The sequence below is a fragment of the Pyrus communis genome, chromosome 5, assembly GCF_963583255.1.
Source record: "Pyrus communis chromosome 5, drPyrComm1.1, whole genome shotgun sequence".
Taxonomy (NCBI): domain Eukaryota; kingdom Viridiplantae; phylum Streptophyta; class Magnoliopsida; order Rosales; family Rosaceae; genus Pyrus; species Pyrus communis.
Window position 1 is genome coordinate 17,249,544 of NC_084807.1, and position 20,263 is coordinate 17,269,806.

A 20,263-nucleotide genomic window follows, 5' to 3' on the forward strand; every position below is an offset into this window, starting at 1 on the left:
TAAGTGTGTGTGTGTGTGTTTCCTTGTGTGTGCATGAGAGAGAGAGAGAGAGAGAGAATGGCATCGTAATTTGCTAGAGCCACTGGTTTTCTAGAGAGAGAAGAAAGGTTTTGAGCGAGAGAGCTTTAAAAAGTTCAACGACTTCTGAAGAAATTTATGGCGCCTGTGCTGTGCCGTGCTGTGCTGTGCAGCTTAATTTTTAGTGAGAGAAAAATACAGTGAGAGAGAGAAAGAGCAATGTCAAGGACCAGTCTGGCCTCAATAAATTGCTCACCTATAAATCTCTCTCTATAATACTCCATTTTGTACTACCACACATCACACACCTCCACTTCAATATCTTCTGCTTCCTCTCCTGCTTCTTCTCTACTCCAACACCAAACCGCCACCTTATAATCTTCATCAATCATCAATATTATTATTCTTCTCTACCCATTTTTTGTTTAGATCCGTCAAATTTCAATGTCCCTTCCTTTTCTCAAACATTCATGAAACTCCCTACCTGGGTTTTTCTCTAAGGTACGTTTTGCAGTAGCTTCTTCCACTTCTTCACAATAACTCACACCAATAAAGCAACTTTCCCGGAAAACAACATTTTCTCGGGAAAATATTTTGGAGGAAAACAGGTTCTGGTTCAGTGATTGAGTGCGGATTTTGCATCGCCGTTTTTTGAGTTTTTGGGTTTGGTTTAGCATTACGTGGCGGACAAGTAAAATATGGAGATTGGCACGGCGTTGCTGGTTTTGACGGCGATCACAGCTTACCTCCTTTGGTTCACCTTCATCTCACGGTCGCTAAAGGGTCCACGTGTCTGGCCGTTACTGGGTAGTCTCCCGGGTCTCATCGAAAACTCGGACCGGTTGCACGACTGGATCTGTGACAACCTACGCGCCTGCGGCGGCACGTACCAAACCTGCATCTGCGCCATCCCCTTCCTCGCCAAAAAGCAAGGCCTCGTGACCGTCACATGCGACCCGAATAATCTGGAGCACATACTCAAGACCCGGTTCGACAACTATCCCAAGGGCCCCACCTGGCAATCCGTGTTTCACGAGCTGTTGGGCGAGGGCATCTTCAACTCGGATGGCGACACGTGGCTGTTTCAGAGGAAGACGGCCGCACTGGAATTCACGACCCGGACGCTGCGCCAGGCCATGGCTCGGTGGGTCAGCCGAGCCATCAAGCTCAGGTTCTGCCCAATTCTCAAGTCGGCTGAGCTTCAAGCCGAGCCGGTTGATCTCCAAGACTTGTTACTTCGCCTTACTTTCGATAACATATGCGGCTTGGCTTTTGGAAAGGACCCGCAGACGTGCGCCCCGGGTCTTCCCGACAACGGCTTTGCCACAGCCTTCGACCGAGCCACCGAAGCCTCGCTGCAGCGGTTTATTCTGCCCGAGGTGTTGTGGAAGGTGAAAAAATGGCTTGGGCTTGGAATGGAAGTCACATTGAGCCGAAGCCTTGTGCATATTGAGGAGTATTTATCCGACGTGATTGCATCCCGTAAGCTCGAGTTGCTGAGTCAGCAGAAAGATGGGAATCCACACGATGATTTGTTGTCACGGTTCATGAAGAAAAAAGAGAACTACTCGGACACTTTTCTTCAACACGTGGCGCTCAATTTCATCCTAGCTGGACGCGACACGTCATCTGCTGCGTTGAGCTGGTTCTTTTGGTTGATCACTCTTAACCCAGTAATTGAAGAGAAAATCCTCCGTGAAATTTGCACTGTTCTGATTGAGACACGTGGCAATGACGTGGCGAGTTGGTTGGACGAGCCGTTAGAATTTGAGGAAATTGACCGATTGATATACCTTAAGGCAGCATTGTCCGAGAGCCTAAGGTTGTACCCTTCCGTACCGGAGGACTCAAAGCATGTGGTGTACGACGACGTTTTGCCCGACGGCACATTCGTGCCCGCCGGATCGTCGGTGACATATTCCATATACGCAACGGGTCGGATGAAATCGACGTGGGGAGACGATTGCCTGGAGTTTCGTCCGGAGAGGTGGCTATCTCCCGATGGTAAGTTCATAATGCATGACTCAAATAAATTTGTAGCATTCAACGCGGGTCCAAGAATATGTCTAGGGAAGGACTTGGCTTACTTGCAAATGAAGTCGGTAACCACGTCGGTTTTGCTCCGCCACCGTCTCACGGTGGTGCCGGGCCACAAGGTGGAGCAAAAGATGTCGTTGACGTTGTTCATGAAGTATGGACTCATGGTGAATGTGCACAAAAGGGAGCTGGGGGCAATTGTGTCAAGCATTGAAAGGGAGATGGCAATGGAGGGACAATTGCAAGGGGAAGAGCAAGAGTGTGGCCGTTAAATGTAACGGCGTCGGTGGCGGTGGAGCGGTGGTTGGGGTGGCCTAAGAGGGTGTTTAATTTTTGGGGTGGTGTATTTATGGAGTGGTGGAACCCATGGGAAATGGGAGGGGACTCAGGGGTATAATGGGAATTTGGTAAGCAAAGCCCATTGTGGTTTCAATTAAGTGTTTGCAATTATATTGTTGGGCCACAACAACAGCACAAGAAGGCACGGGTCCAATCATGAGAGAGAGCATCTAGCTTTCCCTTGTAAGCAAAAAGCTTTGCAAGTTTTTATTTACATTTAATATTCTTTATGTTCTTGTTTGTTCAGATTTCATAAATTACTTTTATCAACATTTATTACTATTCATTTGCAAGACATCTCGTATCGCTCTCTTGCACTTAAGTTTGAAAGCTTAGAGTATATTGCTTTGTTAAGAAAAATTGTATATGATCAATGATTTGATATTATTGCAACTTTATTATACATAATGAATCAACCGTTGAGGTAAACTCTTGTGATTCTAACCACTTGAGCGAGCGACAATGTTGGTAGTCAGAAAGACAGATGTAGCTGGTTCTTATATTCCATCAACTTGAAATAGAATACATATGCTTCTTCTTCTTCTGATTAATCTGTGAACTATAATTAGGAAAGAAATTAACAGCTATACGAAACTATTAGCATTGTATGGGCAAAGCAAAAGGTTCATGGGTGCAAGTTACCCATGACTTCTCCACAGTACAAGCCATGCACTGAAACGAAACAAGGCATTAACCTGTAAAAAGCAGGGTCTCAAGCCCACCCAGAGAGGGCCTCATATGTTGTTACAAAACCATCGATGGCGGTATTTAAAAAGCTACTTCGCTTAGCCGGATTTCCCTTCATGTGTTTGCGTTTCTTCCATCTTGTCATAATTCCGTTCCTTCTCTTCTTGCGTTTCTCTAGTCAATAATTTTCTCTCCGGTAGAAAATAAGTTCCAGATTAATGTGCCCATGATGTACAATACAACAGAGACCTTGAATACATCATCCCAAGAACCTGCAGAATCGAAGCTCAACAAGTCAATACTAAACTGGAAACCGGAACTTGAGTGCAAAAAGCGAATTCAGGAGAGGTTGAATTAAGTAAAGCATTTGATTGTACCTCGTTGCAGTATGTAGCCGGTTGCAGCTGTACCAAAGACACCAGCAAGAACTCCTGCTGTGTTTGAGAGTCCCAGCAATACTCCCTGTAATTGTATTTATAAGTTTGATTGCACAGGATTCAGACAATTTGATTACTTGTTTAGTTCTTCGGTAAGGGATTCAAAGCACAAATAACCTTGTTAAATTAATAGACTAAAAATTGATAATGAAATATTGCTCCCCACAAAACTCCGAAGTGGAAAAATGTCGTCAAGTAGCCATAGGTTTATAACTTCGTAAGATAGCAACTCACAGCATAGCGAGGTCCGATGTCTTGGTGGTTGGAGTAGAGACCCGATTGTGAAAATGCATCAGATCCCTGTCAATAAGAAAGAACGTGTGAACAGATAATCGTAGGACTAATACTTACCAAACAACACATATTCAAGCTCGGTTGAATTGATAACAACTAGTTTTTACCTGACTGCATGCCATGCATAGCACTGCCATTGCGGGTGTCTTGACACGGCTCAGCAGCGTAAGGAAAAAGGCTGGTCCCAGAAACCCAATTGATTGCATGATCTGTCAACAGAAAACGGATTTGTAGAAATCTTAAGAAACGCAGAACAGGAAAGTCGGCACCTGACCACACATTTAATAATTCAAGAATTATTTTAGTCCTTACCTTACGAACTGTCGTTACAGAAAAACCTTTGCTGACAAGTGTATCTGCAATCCAGCCTCCTATATTTGCAAAAATAGCCATTGTCAACCATGGCAAGACACAGAGGAGCCCGGATTCAGTGAGGTTGAATTTCAAAACCTGAAGATGCAAGACAATGTAAAAAGATTTTAGTGACTCAACAATTTATTGATAGGATTAACATCAAATCTGCTTCTGTTTTGGGTCAAAATTGTTGATTTTGCATGTGGTTAGGTTTCGCGTGAGACATTACTTTTAGTTTCTACATCTAAAGATTGCATATCTTTTCCTATACATATGAGTGCCTGTATGCTCAATTTTGGAGGAATCAATTCCGTACCTGATTGTAGTATGTTGGCATCCATGTCAATAGAATAAATGTTCCCCAATTGTGGCAAAAGTGGCAGACTATAAGAGCCCAAACAGGTGGTTTTGATAATATTAGCTTCCAAGGAATGACCTTAACAGGTTCCTTAGATATGTTTCCACCCATGATAAGCTCTTTTTCCTCTGCGCTAAGCTCCGGATCTTCTTTTGGTGTGCTATATGCCTAGTGATACAACAATAAAGAAGATGTTCTAGAGTTAACTTTAATGGAACAACATCTGAACTGCCGTTCATGGCAGTTCATTCATACATTTTCATGGTGTCAGGAGAAGATCACCAGTTACGTACGACAAATGGGCATGAGAAACAATTAGTGTATATGATTTCATATTTCAAAAGACAAGTGATAATAATTCTGTACACTTTTACTTTTAAAATTTAGACTCAGTACTCGGTAGCAGTTCATTCACACAATCCCAGAAATGAAAGGGAAAAAATTACTGGATATTGCACAGCTCAAACAAGAACATATTAACAGCCTGGAGATATGATAACATTTATTTATCTATGCTCAATATAGTCTATCCTAATCAAGAGTAGACAAGGTAATTCAAGTATCTCAAATGTTGAAGGAAGCAAGATCTTACTTTATTCAGCCATAATGCTAACCAGATACTACCAAGAGAGCCAAACGAGTAAAACACAGACGGCCATTTAAACTTCTGGATTAGAATCGGAGAGACAGCCAACCCAATGACAGAACCAAGGTACATGCCAGTATATACTAGTGAAAGTGCTCTGCTTCTCTCAGACACTGGAATCCATTTAGAGAGTATGTTATTCATAGCAGGCATAGCGACACCCTGTGAACAAACAAGGAAAAAGGAAAATTTGTTCAGCAACGAAAACCCTTGCTTGAATTACCAAGAGAAAAAAAATCCTATTTCAAGAAGGAAGCTGAGATACAATAACTCAAATGAGAAAATTTAAATAATTATACATAAAAACTGAAGGAAAAGTTCTGCGTGCTAAACTACCAAAGTGACGATACAATTGGCGTTGAAATTAACCTGTCACACAAATACAAGTTTTCAAGTTTTAAGTGGTAATCGTTTTAGGTTATTTATTTTACTCCTGTCTTGTTTCTTAACTGAATAATACAATACAAGCCAATTCCTAAACGAAAAGGTAAAACTTTCAATTAATATTACAATGCAGAGTTGAAGTCGGAAAGGACTAGAGATCTGAAGCAAAGCACTAGAAAAGACGGACCTCACCAATCCCCATGAAAGCACGCATGATAAGCAAAAATGGAAGGCTGATTTTTGCTGCAATTGGCGTCAAAATTGTCGCTACTGACCACCAGATCACTCCAAAACCCAATACACGCTTTCCACCAATTTTATCTGCCAAAATGCCTCCAAGAATCTATTGACAAGAGCAATCATAAAGTTAATACGATCATACAGGAGAACTGAGAGTAGAAATCTAAGCACATCTGGATGGGAAATAGAGATATATGCATGTATCATATATGTATCTTGAACACAAAATATATGCAGAGCCAACTATTTGTAATAAAACAGTATCCCTAAACCATTTAAGAATACAATCATGATTAGATGCAAGCTAATCTTCTCAGAGGAGATTGAGAATTAAGGTGTAATTTATCTTTGAGTAATGCACACATGTTAGTATACTTAGTCAAACCTGAGTAAGTAGGTAACCCCAGAAAAAAGAGGACTGAATCAAGCCGACTGTGGCATTATTCCAGTTGAATTCATGTGACATGGGAAGTATTGCAATGCTCATGTTTACCTACAATATAAAATTTTAACATTGTTAGCTGATTGAGATGTATCACATAAAAAAACCAACACCCTAAAAACAGATTTTCGAGTTTTGCAATTCTTATGTTTAATGATGATGTAACATCAAGGTTACTACCACATAGGAAAATAATTTAATCTCGAAAGAAATTGGCTTGGTAGCGTAAGACACCTTGTCACTAATTATACAAGAGTATCTGTTGTGAGGAAAGAGGCTATATATATATATATGTGTGTGTGTGTGTGTGTGTGTGTGTGTGTGTGTGTGTATACGTATGTATCATTGTGTATATATATCTTGAACCTTTCAAACAACATATATGCACTATGATGAAAAACGGAAAAATACTCACACGATCCATGTTGCACAATAGGAATGCTGTAAAACAAAGGAGTACAATCACCCAGCGCTTAGGAATCTCCCACCAAGAAGATAATTTAAGCACATTTCCAGCTGCCAAAACAGCTTCACTTGACCCCTCTATTGATGTGAGTGAGTCTACCTCTGATTCTGTTATGTCATTATCCTCCGACTTGTAATAAGCATAGGTCCTGTTAACCTTAGCATGTTTATACTTATGATATTTCCCGTAATCAAGCTTATCCAGCTTTCTTGATTGTAAACAACTTCTAAAAAAGTGATTCGAAGAAAGATACCTTTTACGACTTCCTATAAGTATTTGTTTAGTAATGATGCTCTGAGACCTTATAGCAGATTGCAGAAAGATTAGATGAGGGTTTTCGCCTTCATCACGCACCCTACATGTTGCCTTCAGAATGTTTGTATCTGAAGAGCCAATTGCATGCGGGTAAGGGCTGTACGAGCATCCAGATATAGAACCACTAGCCCTAGAAGTACGTAAAGTTGGGTAAATTGTTTTCCCCTGATAATACAGACGCTTTCCCTTGTGATGCACAATGGCGTGGTTCGTTTGACATGCCTTCCCTGCCAATATCAAAGAGTCATAAAGTAACAATGTAATCGCCTCCGAAGCATCAAAATGTTGACAGTATAAGCAATCTGAAATTGTCCCATTATCTAAATTATTTTCTAGCCTGGTATAAAAATTGTCTAAATTATTTTTAAGCCAAATTTAGTAAGTCCTTGATGAACTCAGAAAGATAGAAGTATTCCCAAATTTTCTCAGTGCATGTATTTATACATACATACATACATACATGTCAGTTTAAAAACAAGAAACCCATCTAAATTTATTAGGAAAAAGTTTACATGCACCGAAAATTCCCGCGGATTGTATTGAATTGTTGAATTTAATAGCAGATTTCAGTTAAATTATTACATTCACAGGACAATTAAGCAGTAAATTCAACCATTTTCTTTAAAAATCTATCAACATATCCAAATTATCCACAGAAAATGTAAAGCAGAAAAAGCAACATGCAACTAGATTAAACTGTTAAACTCATAAAATTGGAAAATTAAAAAAAATACAGCAATCAAATTCAACGACATGCATGCAATAATTCCACTACAAACAAGCAAGAATTCACAAAATGCAACCAAAATTAATAATACTGGAAAATTTTAAAAATAATAATTTAGAACAAGGTAATGAATCTAATAACCTGAACCGACAAAAGAACCGAAATTCCGGTTCGATATCAAACCGCCGATCGCCATTGAATGTATCCCCAACCAAAAGCAAGCTATAATCTCAGTGAATCAACAGCTGCAGGTTCAACGAAACTCTCACTCCATTTCGGAATTCAGAGAGTCGAACGACCAGAAGGCTTAGAGGCAGTGACTGTGAGAGACGATTCCATGCGACGCCGTTTTGGGGCTCTCTCTGTGTGCCTCGCTGCTTCTCGGTCGTTTTCACTCTCTCCCGACGATTAAGAGGATAACCAGACGCTTTTTTCTCATACAAACATTTTTTTTTTCTTTTTTATTATTTAAACAAGCGGGAAAAATTGGGTGGGCGTTGTAGTCGAAGGAAGATGGGTTGACAGGCTGACACGTGGAATATCATCTTCGGGAGAGGAAGGGAAGAGGACAAAGATATCCAAATACCCCTCCATTCAAGTTGGATATCCAGTGGATGTAGAAGGGCGAAAGGATAATTAGAGGGAAGGAGTACGGGTATTTTTGAGAATTGACACCAAAAATAGGAACCAGCCAAGCAATCAGCCCGTCGCGATTGCACATTATTTATTTATTGTGTTTATTTTTGTTTAAATTTTATCGGCGCAATACATGGAAAGTGGGGATCGTAATGTAACGTCAATCTGGAGATTTTATTAATTCACTCCCATCGTCTAACCTTTTACTAAATATTTGCTTGTTGTAGATGTCTACTCAAATAATTAAATAATGGGCAAATTGCTCTTTTACTGTCTGCGCCTCCTATGACTCATATTTTTTATATAAATACAAACCTCACACAACACCAAAGTAGAGAGACTCGCGGCAAAGATAGGAAGGAAGAGAAAGAAAGGAAAGAGAGGAAGAAGAGATGAGAGAATAGAGAGAGTTATTTTTGTACTTCTATTATTCGAAATTATAATGAAAGCACCATTGCTGGCCCGAGGATGTACTTCAGTCACATTGACTGTAGAAAAACCTCGTAAATTTTGTGCCTTGTTTATTTATTCTACTGCACCCATTGCCGATTTTACAACGCGTTATCAGCACGAGAAGCTCGTGTCAGTGGAAACACAACTTCCTCCGCCACCTACAACGGCTCATTTTTCAAATCCCCAATCAAGTGGGAGGCCATGGGGCTTCTTTAGTTCAATCTCTGTTCAATGGCTTTAGTGCATCACTGCATGGAGCTACTAATTCCAGTCTCCAAATTTTCACCACCCTTAGGGAGGTCAGTTGCAAGCACAGAACTACGGAGGTGCAGGGGCAGCGATGAACCAAGCTCCAAGTCAAGGTTCTAAGCATGAGTGATAGGAGCATATTTAGGCGACTTACTTAGCTTGTTTTCGTGCATCTATGTTGTTAATTCATAGTTGTTTTAGTAGTTTAAGCCATTTTCGTGTGTTTTTAGGTTCATATGGCTAAGGAAGCAAAAAGATGCATTTTGGAGCAAAATTGGGCTTGGAATGGATAGCATATGCTTGGAGCCAAAATGTTGGACGAATTTGAAAGCCTTGTATGCACTTTGGACATAAAACAAAGGGCCTAGCCCAATCAAACAATCCTTTGAGCCATGCAAAACCTCTAGCCCAATCAACAACCCTTAGCCACATGCATTCACATGCATCACAACCCCAAAACCATCAAGAAACACCCATTGCCGTGCCTTGCACTTCCCCATGCATTTCCACCTTCCTACTTCATCATTTCAGCCACATATTCACCCACATGCAATTTAATCATTCAAACATGCAGCCACATATTCATTCACTTAATCATTAAGCCACACATTCACACACATGCACTCCCATTTCTCTTCCCATTCACCCTTTGCCGTGCACTTCACATTGAAATTCCAGCATCTTCACATGTCTTTCCAGCTTTCCCTTTCATTTCCAGCTCTCATTCTTTATCATTGCAGCCACCTACTTGCATTATTTATTAACTCTTCATCATGCAGCCAGAAAATCAGCAAGAAAGCTTCCCAAACCCGTGCATACACACACCATTCCAGCACATACACACTTTGCCACATGCAATTCCAGCTTTCACATGCTTTCCTAGCTGTTTTTCCATCATTAACCAGCCACAAACACCTTAAACAAACAGCCATATACACCTCCACTCCTCCTATAAATACCCTTGCATTCCCATTACCTAAACTCATCTCATTTTCATACACAAGATAACACAAACACTTCCCCTTTGCCGCAAATCCCCTTCCATTTCTACACAATCTCTTCTCGGCTTCATTCCATTCCATACACTCTCCCATTCGCAGAAACTGTCCATACACTCTCCCATTCGCAGAAACCATTCAACCTTAGCCGTTCCACCTTCATTTACAACACACTTGGAGCACCAACACCGAAGGCAACTCTTAAGGGATTTCGACATCAGTTTTGCTTCAAGGGTTCTTTCTTCTTAATCCTATGTTCACTCATGTTATATATTTTTATGTCAAACCTTTTGTAAACATGAAGTGTAACTAATCTCTCTCTAGGGATTCGATGTAGCCTTGCAAGATTGCCATGTAGTTAATTCAGAATTCTCATTTAATCTATCTATTTCTTGTTTCATTCTCCGATTTAATTGTGACTTAGTGTGTTGACTTTAATGCTTGATCATCATTTGAATTAACCACAGGTTGTTTAGCCAAGATTAAAGCACACATCATGCATAATCTTGGTGGATATGTGAATGAATGAAGGGAATGTTTTGCAAACATCCTGCCGAGTGTTCCCTTTGGTTTTGTGAAAGTTTCTTGTGCACTACATATTCTTGATTAGGAACCAAAGTTGCACATCACAATTAGGCTCATGATTAGAGACATTTGATCAAATCCACACATCATATGGTTGATCATATCTAAGTGAAACAAACTCAAGAAATAGGTAAATGGATGAGTATAATCTGATTCAACAAGCATGGCCTTGGGTTAGCAATGGTAAAATCGAATCCCTAGCTTCATCTCCATTGGTACTATCTCATTTTATTAGCTGTTGATTCATTCATTTTGTGTTTACTTCATTTCCTTATGCTTTCAAGTTACAACAACAAATCTGCCTACATTGATTAGTTTTATTTCTCTAGTAAAGAGTTCTTGCAAAACAAGTGATTATATAGGTCCAATTAGTCCCTGTGGATTCGACACCCTTACTTGTGCCATTATACTAAACCTATTTTAGCACTAGGAAGGAAGACAACAATCAAAATGGCGCCGTTGCCGGGGACTGATTTCAGTCCCTTATAATTGCTTGTTTTGATATTAAACCTTGTTCTTTTCATTTTAAGTAGATTTCTGATTTTTATTCAAACTTGTTTTATCTTGTTTCAGGTAGTATATGTCAAATAAACTTGTTGAATTAGGCCAAAGAATTGAACGGTTAAAGGGCAACACTTTGGAAAGCTTTGTGCCAACAAGTTCCTCCATTGTCCGTGAAGAAGAGGAAGGGAAACCGTCTAGTCCAACAAGTGAAGGATCTGAGCACTTTAATTGGGAAAGAGAAGAAGAGATGGCCGGCAACCAAGATGATCTTCGAGCTTTGGAGGATTTTGCTCAACCAATCATACCAAATTCACCTTCATGCATCTTGCTGCCCACAGAAGCTAGAAACTATGATCTTAAATCTTCACATTTCCATATGTTTCCTTCTTTTTATGGCTTACCTAATGAAGATCCTTTAGCTCATATTAAAGAATTTTACAATGTTGTGAGTGGTTTACCTTTACAGGGAGTAAGTGAAGCAAATCTGAGGATGAGAGTGTTCCCTTACACCTTGAAAGATAGGGCCAAGGGTTGGTTAATGACTCTAGTACCTGGTTCACTCACCACATGGGATGCCGTGGCTAAGAAGTTTTTGGAAAAGTTCTTTTCCACTCAAAAGACAGCCACATTAAGGGGACAAATCTTTAACTTCAAACAAGATGATGGAGAACCTTTCAATGAGTGTTGGGAGCGCTTTAAAGGCCTTTTGTTGCAATGTCCACACCATGGGTTACCTCTTCACTTACAAATGCAATTTTTCTATGATGGACTAACCCAAACATGTCAATCAACTGTTGATAATGCAGCAGGTGGAGCTTTGAAGAAAAAGAATGCTCAAGAGTCATATAACATTTATGAGATGTTGGGATCTAATGCTCAACACAAAGATGTAAGGGGTAAGAGAGTTGGAGTATATGAAACAAGCTCTAATCATGATCTTTCTTCGCATGTAGCTAACCTAGAAAAGAAGCTTGAATCCGTGCTCAACATGGTGCCAAAAGCAAGTGAAGTGTGTGCCATTTGCAACATACCAAGCCACCTTACTCATCAATGTCCATCTAGGGAGGCTTACCCCGAGTATGTCCAAGAGCAAGTGAACCTCATGAATTCTTACAAGCAAAGGCCAATGAATGATGTGTATTCCAATACATATAACCCAAGTTGGAGAGATCATCCCAATCTTTCGTGGAAGAACAACAATCAATTCCAAAACTTACTCTTGAGGATACGGTTAAATTGTTCGCCCAAAATACCTTGCAATTCCAACAAACCACCAATAGCACTCTCCAACAACATTCGGCGGCTCTAACCAAAATGGAGACACAATTGGGGCAGATTGCAGATGCCTTGAGCCAAAGAGAAGTTGGAAAGTTTCCAAGCCAACCTGTGATACTCCAAAGGAACCAAGAGCAAGCCAAAGCAATCACTACACTTAAAAGTGGTAAGGTTATCAATAATAGAGTTGGCAATGAAGTTACTAATGAATCTGATCATGTGAATGCAAGGGTTACTCAAGGAGAAAATGAGAAACCAAATGAGGAACCAAGCCATGCTACTCCCTCGTTTGAAGCACCAAATCTTCACAAGGCTGAGAAACCTTACACTCCACCAATACCATTCCCTGGAAGACTTGCCAAGAGCAAGCAGGATAAGTCATTTAAAGAGATTTTTGATATTCTAAGTAAGGTAAATGTTAACTTACCTTTGCTTGATGTCATTAGGAACATGCCAGCTTATGGGAAGTTCTTCAAAGAGTTAAACAACTACAAAATGAAGTATGGACCATATGAGAAGGTAGTGGTGTCCGAGAATGTAAGTGCCGTGTTGCAAAGAAAACTTCCACCAAAGCTCAAGGATCCAGGAAGTTTTTCTATCAACATCACCATAGGGGACAAGAAGGTAGAGAATGCGATGCTTGACTTAGGTGCTAGCATCAACTTAATGCCTTATTCCGTGTACCTTCAACTAGGTTTGGGGGAATTGAAAGCCACCACCATCTCATTACAACTTGCGGACAGATCTGTGAAATATCCAAGAGGTATAGTAGAGGATATTCTAGTTCAAATTGATAAACTAATCTTGCCTGCGGATTTTGTAGTGTTGGACATGGAAGAAGCTCCTATACATGACCGAGAGTTGCCTATTTTGCTTGGGAGACCGTTTATGGCCACGGCCAAGACCATCATTGATGTGCAAAATGGACTCCTCACTATGACAGTGCTAGGAGAGACCGTTCAATTCAAAGTGTTTGAGTCTCTTTCACATCCTTCTTCATCTCTTGATTGTTATGCCATTGATGTGCTTGATTCGCTTGTTTTCTCTAAGTTCTTGCAGGCACAATCTAATGAACCATTACAAACTGTTTTGAGTCAATCTCAAGATGAGTTTGATGAAGAAGATGCACTCATGGAAGAGGTAGCTGCCTTGGAAGCATTGGCACCGTATCCTTTGAATATTTTACCTCTTTTAGAGCCTTTAGAACCATCGAGGTCACATTTAACCCCTTCCACTGTTAAGGCACCAAAACTTGAACTTAAACCACTTCCACCACATCTAAAGTATGCATATCTAGCTGAATTTGAAACTCTTCCAGTTATCATAATTTCTGACCTCACCCCAAATGAAGAAGATAAACTAATTAGGGTGTTAAAAGAGTTCAAATCAGTTATTGGTTGGTCTATTGCAGATATCAAGGGAATAAGCCCTACCATGTGCATGCATAGGATTCTTTTGGAAGAAGGAGCAAAGTCAACCCGTGAACCACAAAGGAGGCTCAATCCACACATGAAGGAAGTTGTGAGGAATGAAGTGTTGAAGTTGTTAGATATGGGGATCATATATCCCATTTCTGATAGCAAATGGGTGAGTGCTATTCAAGTGGTACCTAAGAAGGTGGGAATCACGGTGATGAAGAATGAAAACAAAGAGCTTGTGCCCACAAAGCCCACGGCTAGTTGGCGTGTTTGCACCGATTACAGGAAGTTGAATTCTAGCACTAGAAAAGATTACTTTCCTATGCCTTTCATAGATCAAATGCTTGAGAGATTGGCAGGTTACTCACACTATTGTTTTCTTGATGGTTACTCAGGTTACAATCAAATTGCAATTGCTCCGGAGGATCAAGAGAAAACTACCTTTACTTGCCCGTTTGGCACATTTGCATATAGAAGAATGCCTTTTGGACTTTGCAATGCTCCAACAACATTCCAAGGATGCATGTTGGCAATCTTTTCTGACATGGTAGAAAGATTCATTGAGGTATTTATGGATGACTTTTCAGTGTTTGGTTCCTCTTTTGATGAATGTCTTAACCATCTCTCTTTAGTACTTCAAAGATGTCAGGAAACAAATTTGGTTCTCAATTGGGGAAAATGCCAATTTATGGTGAAACAAGGAATTGTGTTGGGGCATGTAATCTCTAGCCAAGGAATGGAGGTGGACAAAGCCAAAATTGACATCATCACCAATATGGTAGCTCCCACAACCGTTAAGGGAGTAAGAAGTTTTTTGGGCCATGCGGGTTTTTATCGTCGTTTCATTAAGAACTTTTCAATGATCACTCGTCCATTATGCAATCTGTTAGCTAAAGATGTTGTATTTCATTTTGATAAAGCTTGTATGGATGCATTCAATACTTTGAAACATGAATTAACCTCGGCCCCTATTATTATGGCACCAGATTGGTCTTTACCTTTTGAATTAATGTGTGATGCCTCTGACTATGCTATTGGTGCAGTTTTAGGGCAAAGGGTGAACAAGCTCCCACACGTGATCTACTATGCAAGCCGGACTCTAAATGATGCTCAACTTAACTATTCCACAACTGAAAAGGAGTTGCTTGCTATTGTTTTTGCCTTAGAGAAGTTTCGGTCATATCTTGTTGGATCTAAAGTTATTGTGTTTTCTGATCATGCAGCCCTTAGGTACTTGATGACAAAAAAGGATGCTAAGCCACGCTTAATTAGATGGATACTCTTACTACAAGAGTTTGACTTGGAAATTCGAGATAAGAAGGGAAGTGATAATGTTGTGGCTGACCATTTGTCACGGCTCAATGAAAACCATGGAGTTAGACAACCTTTGCCTCTAAATGAATCATTTCCAGATGAACAACTCCTTGTTATTCAAGAAAAAGAACCATGGTATGCTGATTTTGTTAATTATCTTGTTTGTGGTATAATTAGAAATGACCTTTCTTTTCAGGAAAGAAAGAAGTTCCTTGCCATGGTAAAGCACTACGTTTGGGATGAACCATATTTGTTTAAATATTGCCCTGACCAAATCATTAGGAGGTGTGTCCCAGAGAGTGAGCAACAAAGCATTCTAATGTTCAGCCATACATTGGCATGTGGAGGACATTTTGGTGCCAAAAAGACATCTCTAAAGGTTTTACAATCTGGTTTCTTTTGGCCTACTTTATTCAAAGATGCTTTTGATTTTTGTTCTAAGTGTGATAGGTGCCAGAAAATGGGGAACATTAGCCGAAGAAATGAGATGCCATTGAACAACATTTTGGTGGTGGAGCTCTTTGATGTTTGGGGAATCGATTTCATGGGACCATTTCCATCCTCTTTTGGTTACTTATACATATTAGTGGCAGTAGATTATGTATCCAAATGGGTTGAAGCCATTGCTACAATAACTAATGATCATAAGGTTGTTTTGAATTTTCTTAAAAATGTGATTTTTTGTAGGTTTGGAACCCCAAGAGCTATTATTAGTGATGGTGGCAGCCATTTCTGCAACAAACCCTTTGAATCCTTGATGAATAAGTACAACATCAACCACAAAGTGGCAACCCCGTACCATCCTCAAACCTCAGGACAAGTGGAGATTAGCAATAGGGAGATCAAGAACATTTTGATGAAGACCGTAAGCCCTACAAGGAAGGATTGGTCACTGAGGTTGAATGATGCACTATGGGCATATAGAACAGCATATAAGACCCCCATTGGCATGAGTCTTTATCGCCTTGTGTTTGGGAAAGCTTGTCATTTGCCAATGGAGCTTGAACACCGTGCATATTGGGCCATCAAGAAGTTCAACTTTGATTACAAGGATGCTGGAATAGCAAGGAAGCTCCAACTTAATGAGTTGGAAGAACTCAGAAATGAAGCATATGAGAATGCCAAAATCTACAAGGAACGGACTAAGCTCTATCATGACAAGGCCATCCTACGGAAGGAGTTTCACCAAGGTATGAAAGTACTGTTGTATGACTCACGTTTGAGACTTTTTCCAGGTAAATTGAAGTCTAGGTGGGTGGGACCATTTAAGGTGCTGCAAACATTTCCCCACGGAGCTGTGGAGATAGAGAACATGAAGAATGGCACCTCTTTTAAAGTCAATGGGCAGCGATTGAAACCATATTTGGAGAAAGTGGAGGAAGAGCAAGTTTATCAAGTTGTAGATTTTCTTGAGTTTACAACACCGTGAACAAGCTACCATGTCTTGCCTAGACATTAAATAAAGCGCTTACTAGGAGGCAACCTAGTGTGGTTTGTGTTCTTTCCTCATTTTGTGTTTATGTTGTCACCATTCCAGATTCTTTGCCTACTTGCATTACATACAATTTTAAGCATCGAGGACAATGCTTTGGTTAGGTTTGGGTGTGGGATGGAAGGTTTGTGTTTTTTTTTTGTGTTAGTTGTGTTAGTTTTGGTTAAGTGTGTTTTTGCTTACTAATACGAATGTATATGAGGGCTATGTTTGTAGACAAACTATTGGGTTGCTATGAAAAAGGGTTTTATGACACGGGACATGTCATAACTTTCGAAGGGGTGTTTATTTTTAAGTTCATGTCGGAGCACAAAGGTAAGCCGCCTCCCCAAATTTCAATTTTCTTTTATACTAATATGTTGTTAATGATTCAGGCATCCACTCTAGAATTTAAACTATTACCGGATCATTTCAAGTATCACCCTCCATTCAAAGATCAATTCCATGCCGTTTGATTTGATTAAAAAAAAAAAAAAAAAAAAAAGAATAAAAATAAACATGGCAGAAAGATGGAGCCTTCACAAAGGATGTTTACGTGAAGCCCCACTAGGAGGCATCGGAGCAGAAGGCGTCGGAGCGGAAGGCATCGAAGCAGGAGGCATCGAAGCTGGAGGCATCGGAGCTAGAGCATTCCAGGCCTCAATACTTGGCCAAACGCTGGATGGCCCAGGAAAAAGGTGCCTCTGGAGATAAGCCGCAAGCCTTTGACGGTCACTGTGAATTCGACCCTCAGATTCTTGCAGCTCATCAAGCTTCCTCTTCATGCCCGACGAATAGTTATTTGCAAGCACATGCAAACTTCTATTCTCGTACTTAAGCTGTTTGATCTCCTGCTTAAGACTTTCCACCTCTTCCATCAACGATTCCACTTGGCGGGACCGAGCAAGCAGGCGTTGGCCCATGTTGGACACAGAGCCCGTACATTGAACGCTGAGAGCGAGGGACTCTTGAACGGCCAACTCATCGGACCGTCCTGAAAGCAGCCTACTATCTTTTGGAGTAAGGAGGTTCCTAGCTACTATTGTAGCTGTTGTGGCGTCCTGCATCACGGAATCTTCACCTGTAAGAAGACCGTTAGAAGATTAAAAAGAAGGGCGCCATACATTACCTTGACGGGGCGCAACCAGATCGCTGCTGAGACTCAAATCTAAGCTAAGGTTCGATGAGTTTGCCATTTTTTTCAAAAGTGTTCAAAGAGAAGGGGTGGATGAAGTAAATTTTCAAAGGGCCGGAGACGATTTTCAAGAATGGGAGATCTTCAGAGTGTGTATGTTGGCGGTGATCGATAGCTCTATAAAAAGCCAAGGCGGCGCGTCCACCGATTCAAAGAGCCGGATTTTCCGGCGTAAGTTAGGCGACGCTCCCTCTGCTTTTCAGAAAACGCGTTCAACTTTGTCAAAAGATTTCTGACAAAGCTGAAAACACGTGGAGGCCATCATCGCAACTACACATCTTTAGCCGACAAGCGCAAAGTTCGGCGACGCTTTCTCTGCTTTTCAGAAGACGCGTGCACCTTTGTCAAAAGGAGCTGCATCCACACTACTCCGTGTCGTTCAGAAAGCGAAGGGGCGCCTGCTCAGAAATCGAAGAGGCGTCTTCAAAGATCGAAGAGGCGCCACTATTTCAAAAAGCCGGATTTGCGGGATCAAAACGTTTGTCGACAAGAGTAAAAGAACAGTACCACCACTTGCTATTATCTCTATATATGTCGACCTTCATCTTTTATGGCAAGGCAGACCTGAAGAAAATGGCCAGCTCTTCCTCACCTCTGAGGCCGCAAAGCCTTTCGAAATACTTATTTTTTTTCTTCTTTCTCAAAGATGATACCAGATGCCTGGAGTACAGATGACCCAGGAGGAAACAGCACAACAAATACATGTGCTGATTCATTCACCGCTTCTTCAAAAGCAAAGGTATCTCATATCATCAAGGTCAAAAGCAAAAGTATCTCATATCATGCTCTTTCCCTGTCTTTTTCTTTGTCCTTGTTCTTACTCGCATGGCAAAGTGAAAGAAGCAATCAGCCGGCACTTGGAGTCAGTCTTTCGATCTGGAGCCAACTGCCTAGAATCTATTCCTGGTTGCTTACCTAGCGTTGCTCTCGAGTAGTCATCTTCAACGGAGCAAGTAAGGCAAGTGAAAATGATACATTGAAGCATGTGGAGACAAGGAACAACTGCATATGCTGAGCTATCCTCTAACCCTCTTCAATACGAATTGGAAAGATTGAACAAAGAAACAGATAAAAGGAGGAAGCTCAGACCTTCGGGGAAGACCAAAAGAATCCTGCTGCCCAGTTCAAGAAGTAGCACAAAGGAAAATCAACGATGGGCAGAAACCAGTTCAAGAGAAAGCCTGTGGAATCACCAAGATCAATGCCTCAATGCAATCACCAAGGAGAAGAGGGAATTTACATTCCATAACCAGATTTGCGTCCCTAAACTCTTCTCTTTGTTAATTACATTTTGCCATGTTTAGTATGTTTAAGTGCTTTTTGTGTGTTTACTTATGTTTTGTGTGAATCTATGCTTAAAACATTGAGGACAATGTTTGATTTAAGTGTGGGGGGGGGTAACTAATGTTGTTAATGCAAATTCGTGGGATTTTATCACCCATAACTTCAAATGTTGTTCCTTGCTGTTTTAAGATGTTTTTAAATTGTTTTAGAGTGTTTTAGTGTGTTTTGTTTTATAACTCCGAAAATCACATAAAAATTTGAAAAAAATGTTTTGAAAAGCCTAAAAAGAGTGTTTTGAGTCGTTTTTTTGTGTGTTTGTGTCTTAGGGTACCTTCCAACACAATGATAAGGATTTGGCTTGTAATTGCATGACGGTTAAAAAGAGTTATAAACATGGATGAAAGTTTGATTTACTCTTGGTATATGCTTGGTTATGGTTATAATATATGACTTCACATGCAATCATAAAAGAAAAATTCGTTTTTGTAACATGCTTGAAGGAAGGAACTCAAACAAACGCTACAACCTTGTGAGAACTTGAGCCTAAACATTCTTTGGAGAGTTATTTTCTGTGATTCTTTGTTTTCTAAAGTTGTTGCATGATCTCATTATTCCTTGCTTGGTTGCTACTTAGAATGCAATTGTATCATGCTAGAACTAAATGCTAGAACTTATATCCGTTGCATTCAAAGCATGACATTGAATTGCATAACATATATCAAGATAAAGTTGTGTAGTTGCCACCATAGCCAAATAGCCTTACTTCCCATATTTCGTATTTGTTGTAAGTTTTAACCCCTTTGAGCCTTGTTTAGCCTATGTTCTTTGTTAACCCATGTTATCCTTACCTAGCCTAGAATAGGACCATCCATGCCTTTGTTCTTAAAGCATAGTAAGCATGACGGAAAATGAATTCCTTTTGATTAATATGTTGCAGAAAATAAGTGTGGGAGAAGGATTATTGATGAGAGTTGTTGTGCCATAGGCACGGCTAAAAAAAAAAAAAGAAAAATTTTTTTTGAAAAAAATGAAAAAGAAAAGAAAAATAAGAGTTGTTTGAATCTCCCCTATTAGTCTAAAAGTTGTTTTCCGCGCTCTAAAGGGAATTCTAAGTGCCTAATTCAATACTTTGCTCAC

The 20,263-nt window shown here is 40.3% G+C and overlaps 2 protein-coding genes and 1 non-coding gene across 4 annotated transcripts; 1 reads left to right on the forward strand and 2 right to left on the reverse strand.

Annotated features, from left to right (window-relative positions):
* The first annotated feature begins 479 nt into the window (after positions 1-479).
* LOC137735214 (cytochrome P450 86A8-like) lies at positions 480-2,697 on the forward strand. Its single transcript, XM_068474619.1, has one exon. The coding sequence runs from the start codon at positions 717-719 to the stop codon at positions 2,325-2,327; it is 1,611 nt and encodes a 536-aa protein (XP_068330720.1). The 5' UTR covers positions 480-716; the 3' UTR covers positions 2,328-2,697.
* A 300-nt stretch (positions 2,698-2,997) lies between these two features.
* On the reverse strand, positions 2,998-8,180 carry LOC137734144 (ascorbate transporter, chloroplastic-like). Of its 2 annotated transcripts, XM_068473438.1 has the most exons (12): positions 7,886-8,180; positions 6,956-7,244; positions 6,652-6,850; positions 6,180-6,287; positions 5,742-5,897; positions 5,117-5,332; positions 4,483-4,692; positions 4,125-4,262; positions 3,920-4,021; positions 3,753-3,818; positions 3,459-3,543; positions 2,998-3,353 (listed from the first exon to the last, which is right to left on the reverse strand). In XM_068473438.1, exons 1-12 carry the CDS (start codon positions 7,938-7,940, stop codon positions 3,256-3,258), a joined length of 1,722 nt encoding a protein of 573 aa, XP_068329539.1. In that variant the 5' UTR covers positions 7,941-8,180; the 3' UTR covers positions 2,998-3,255. The 2 variants fall into 2 exon arrangements, with proteins under 2 accessions (XP_068329539.1, XP_068329538.1); XM_068473437.1 differs by having other exon boundaries at positions 6,652-7,244.
* Positions 8,181-11,790: 3,610 nt separating this feature from the next.
* LOC137735817 (small nucleolar RNA R71) lies at positions 11,791-11,901 on the reverse strand. The gene has a single exon (XR_011068721.1). It is a non-coding gene; the product is annotated as a small nucleolar RNA R71 (small nucleolar RNA).
* Between the last annotated feature and the right edge of the window lie 8,362 nt (positions 11,902-20,263).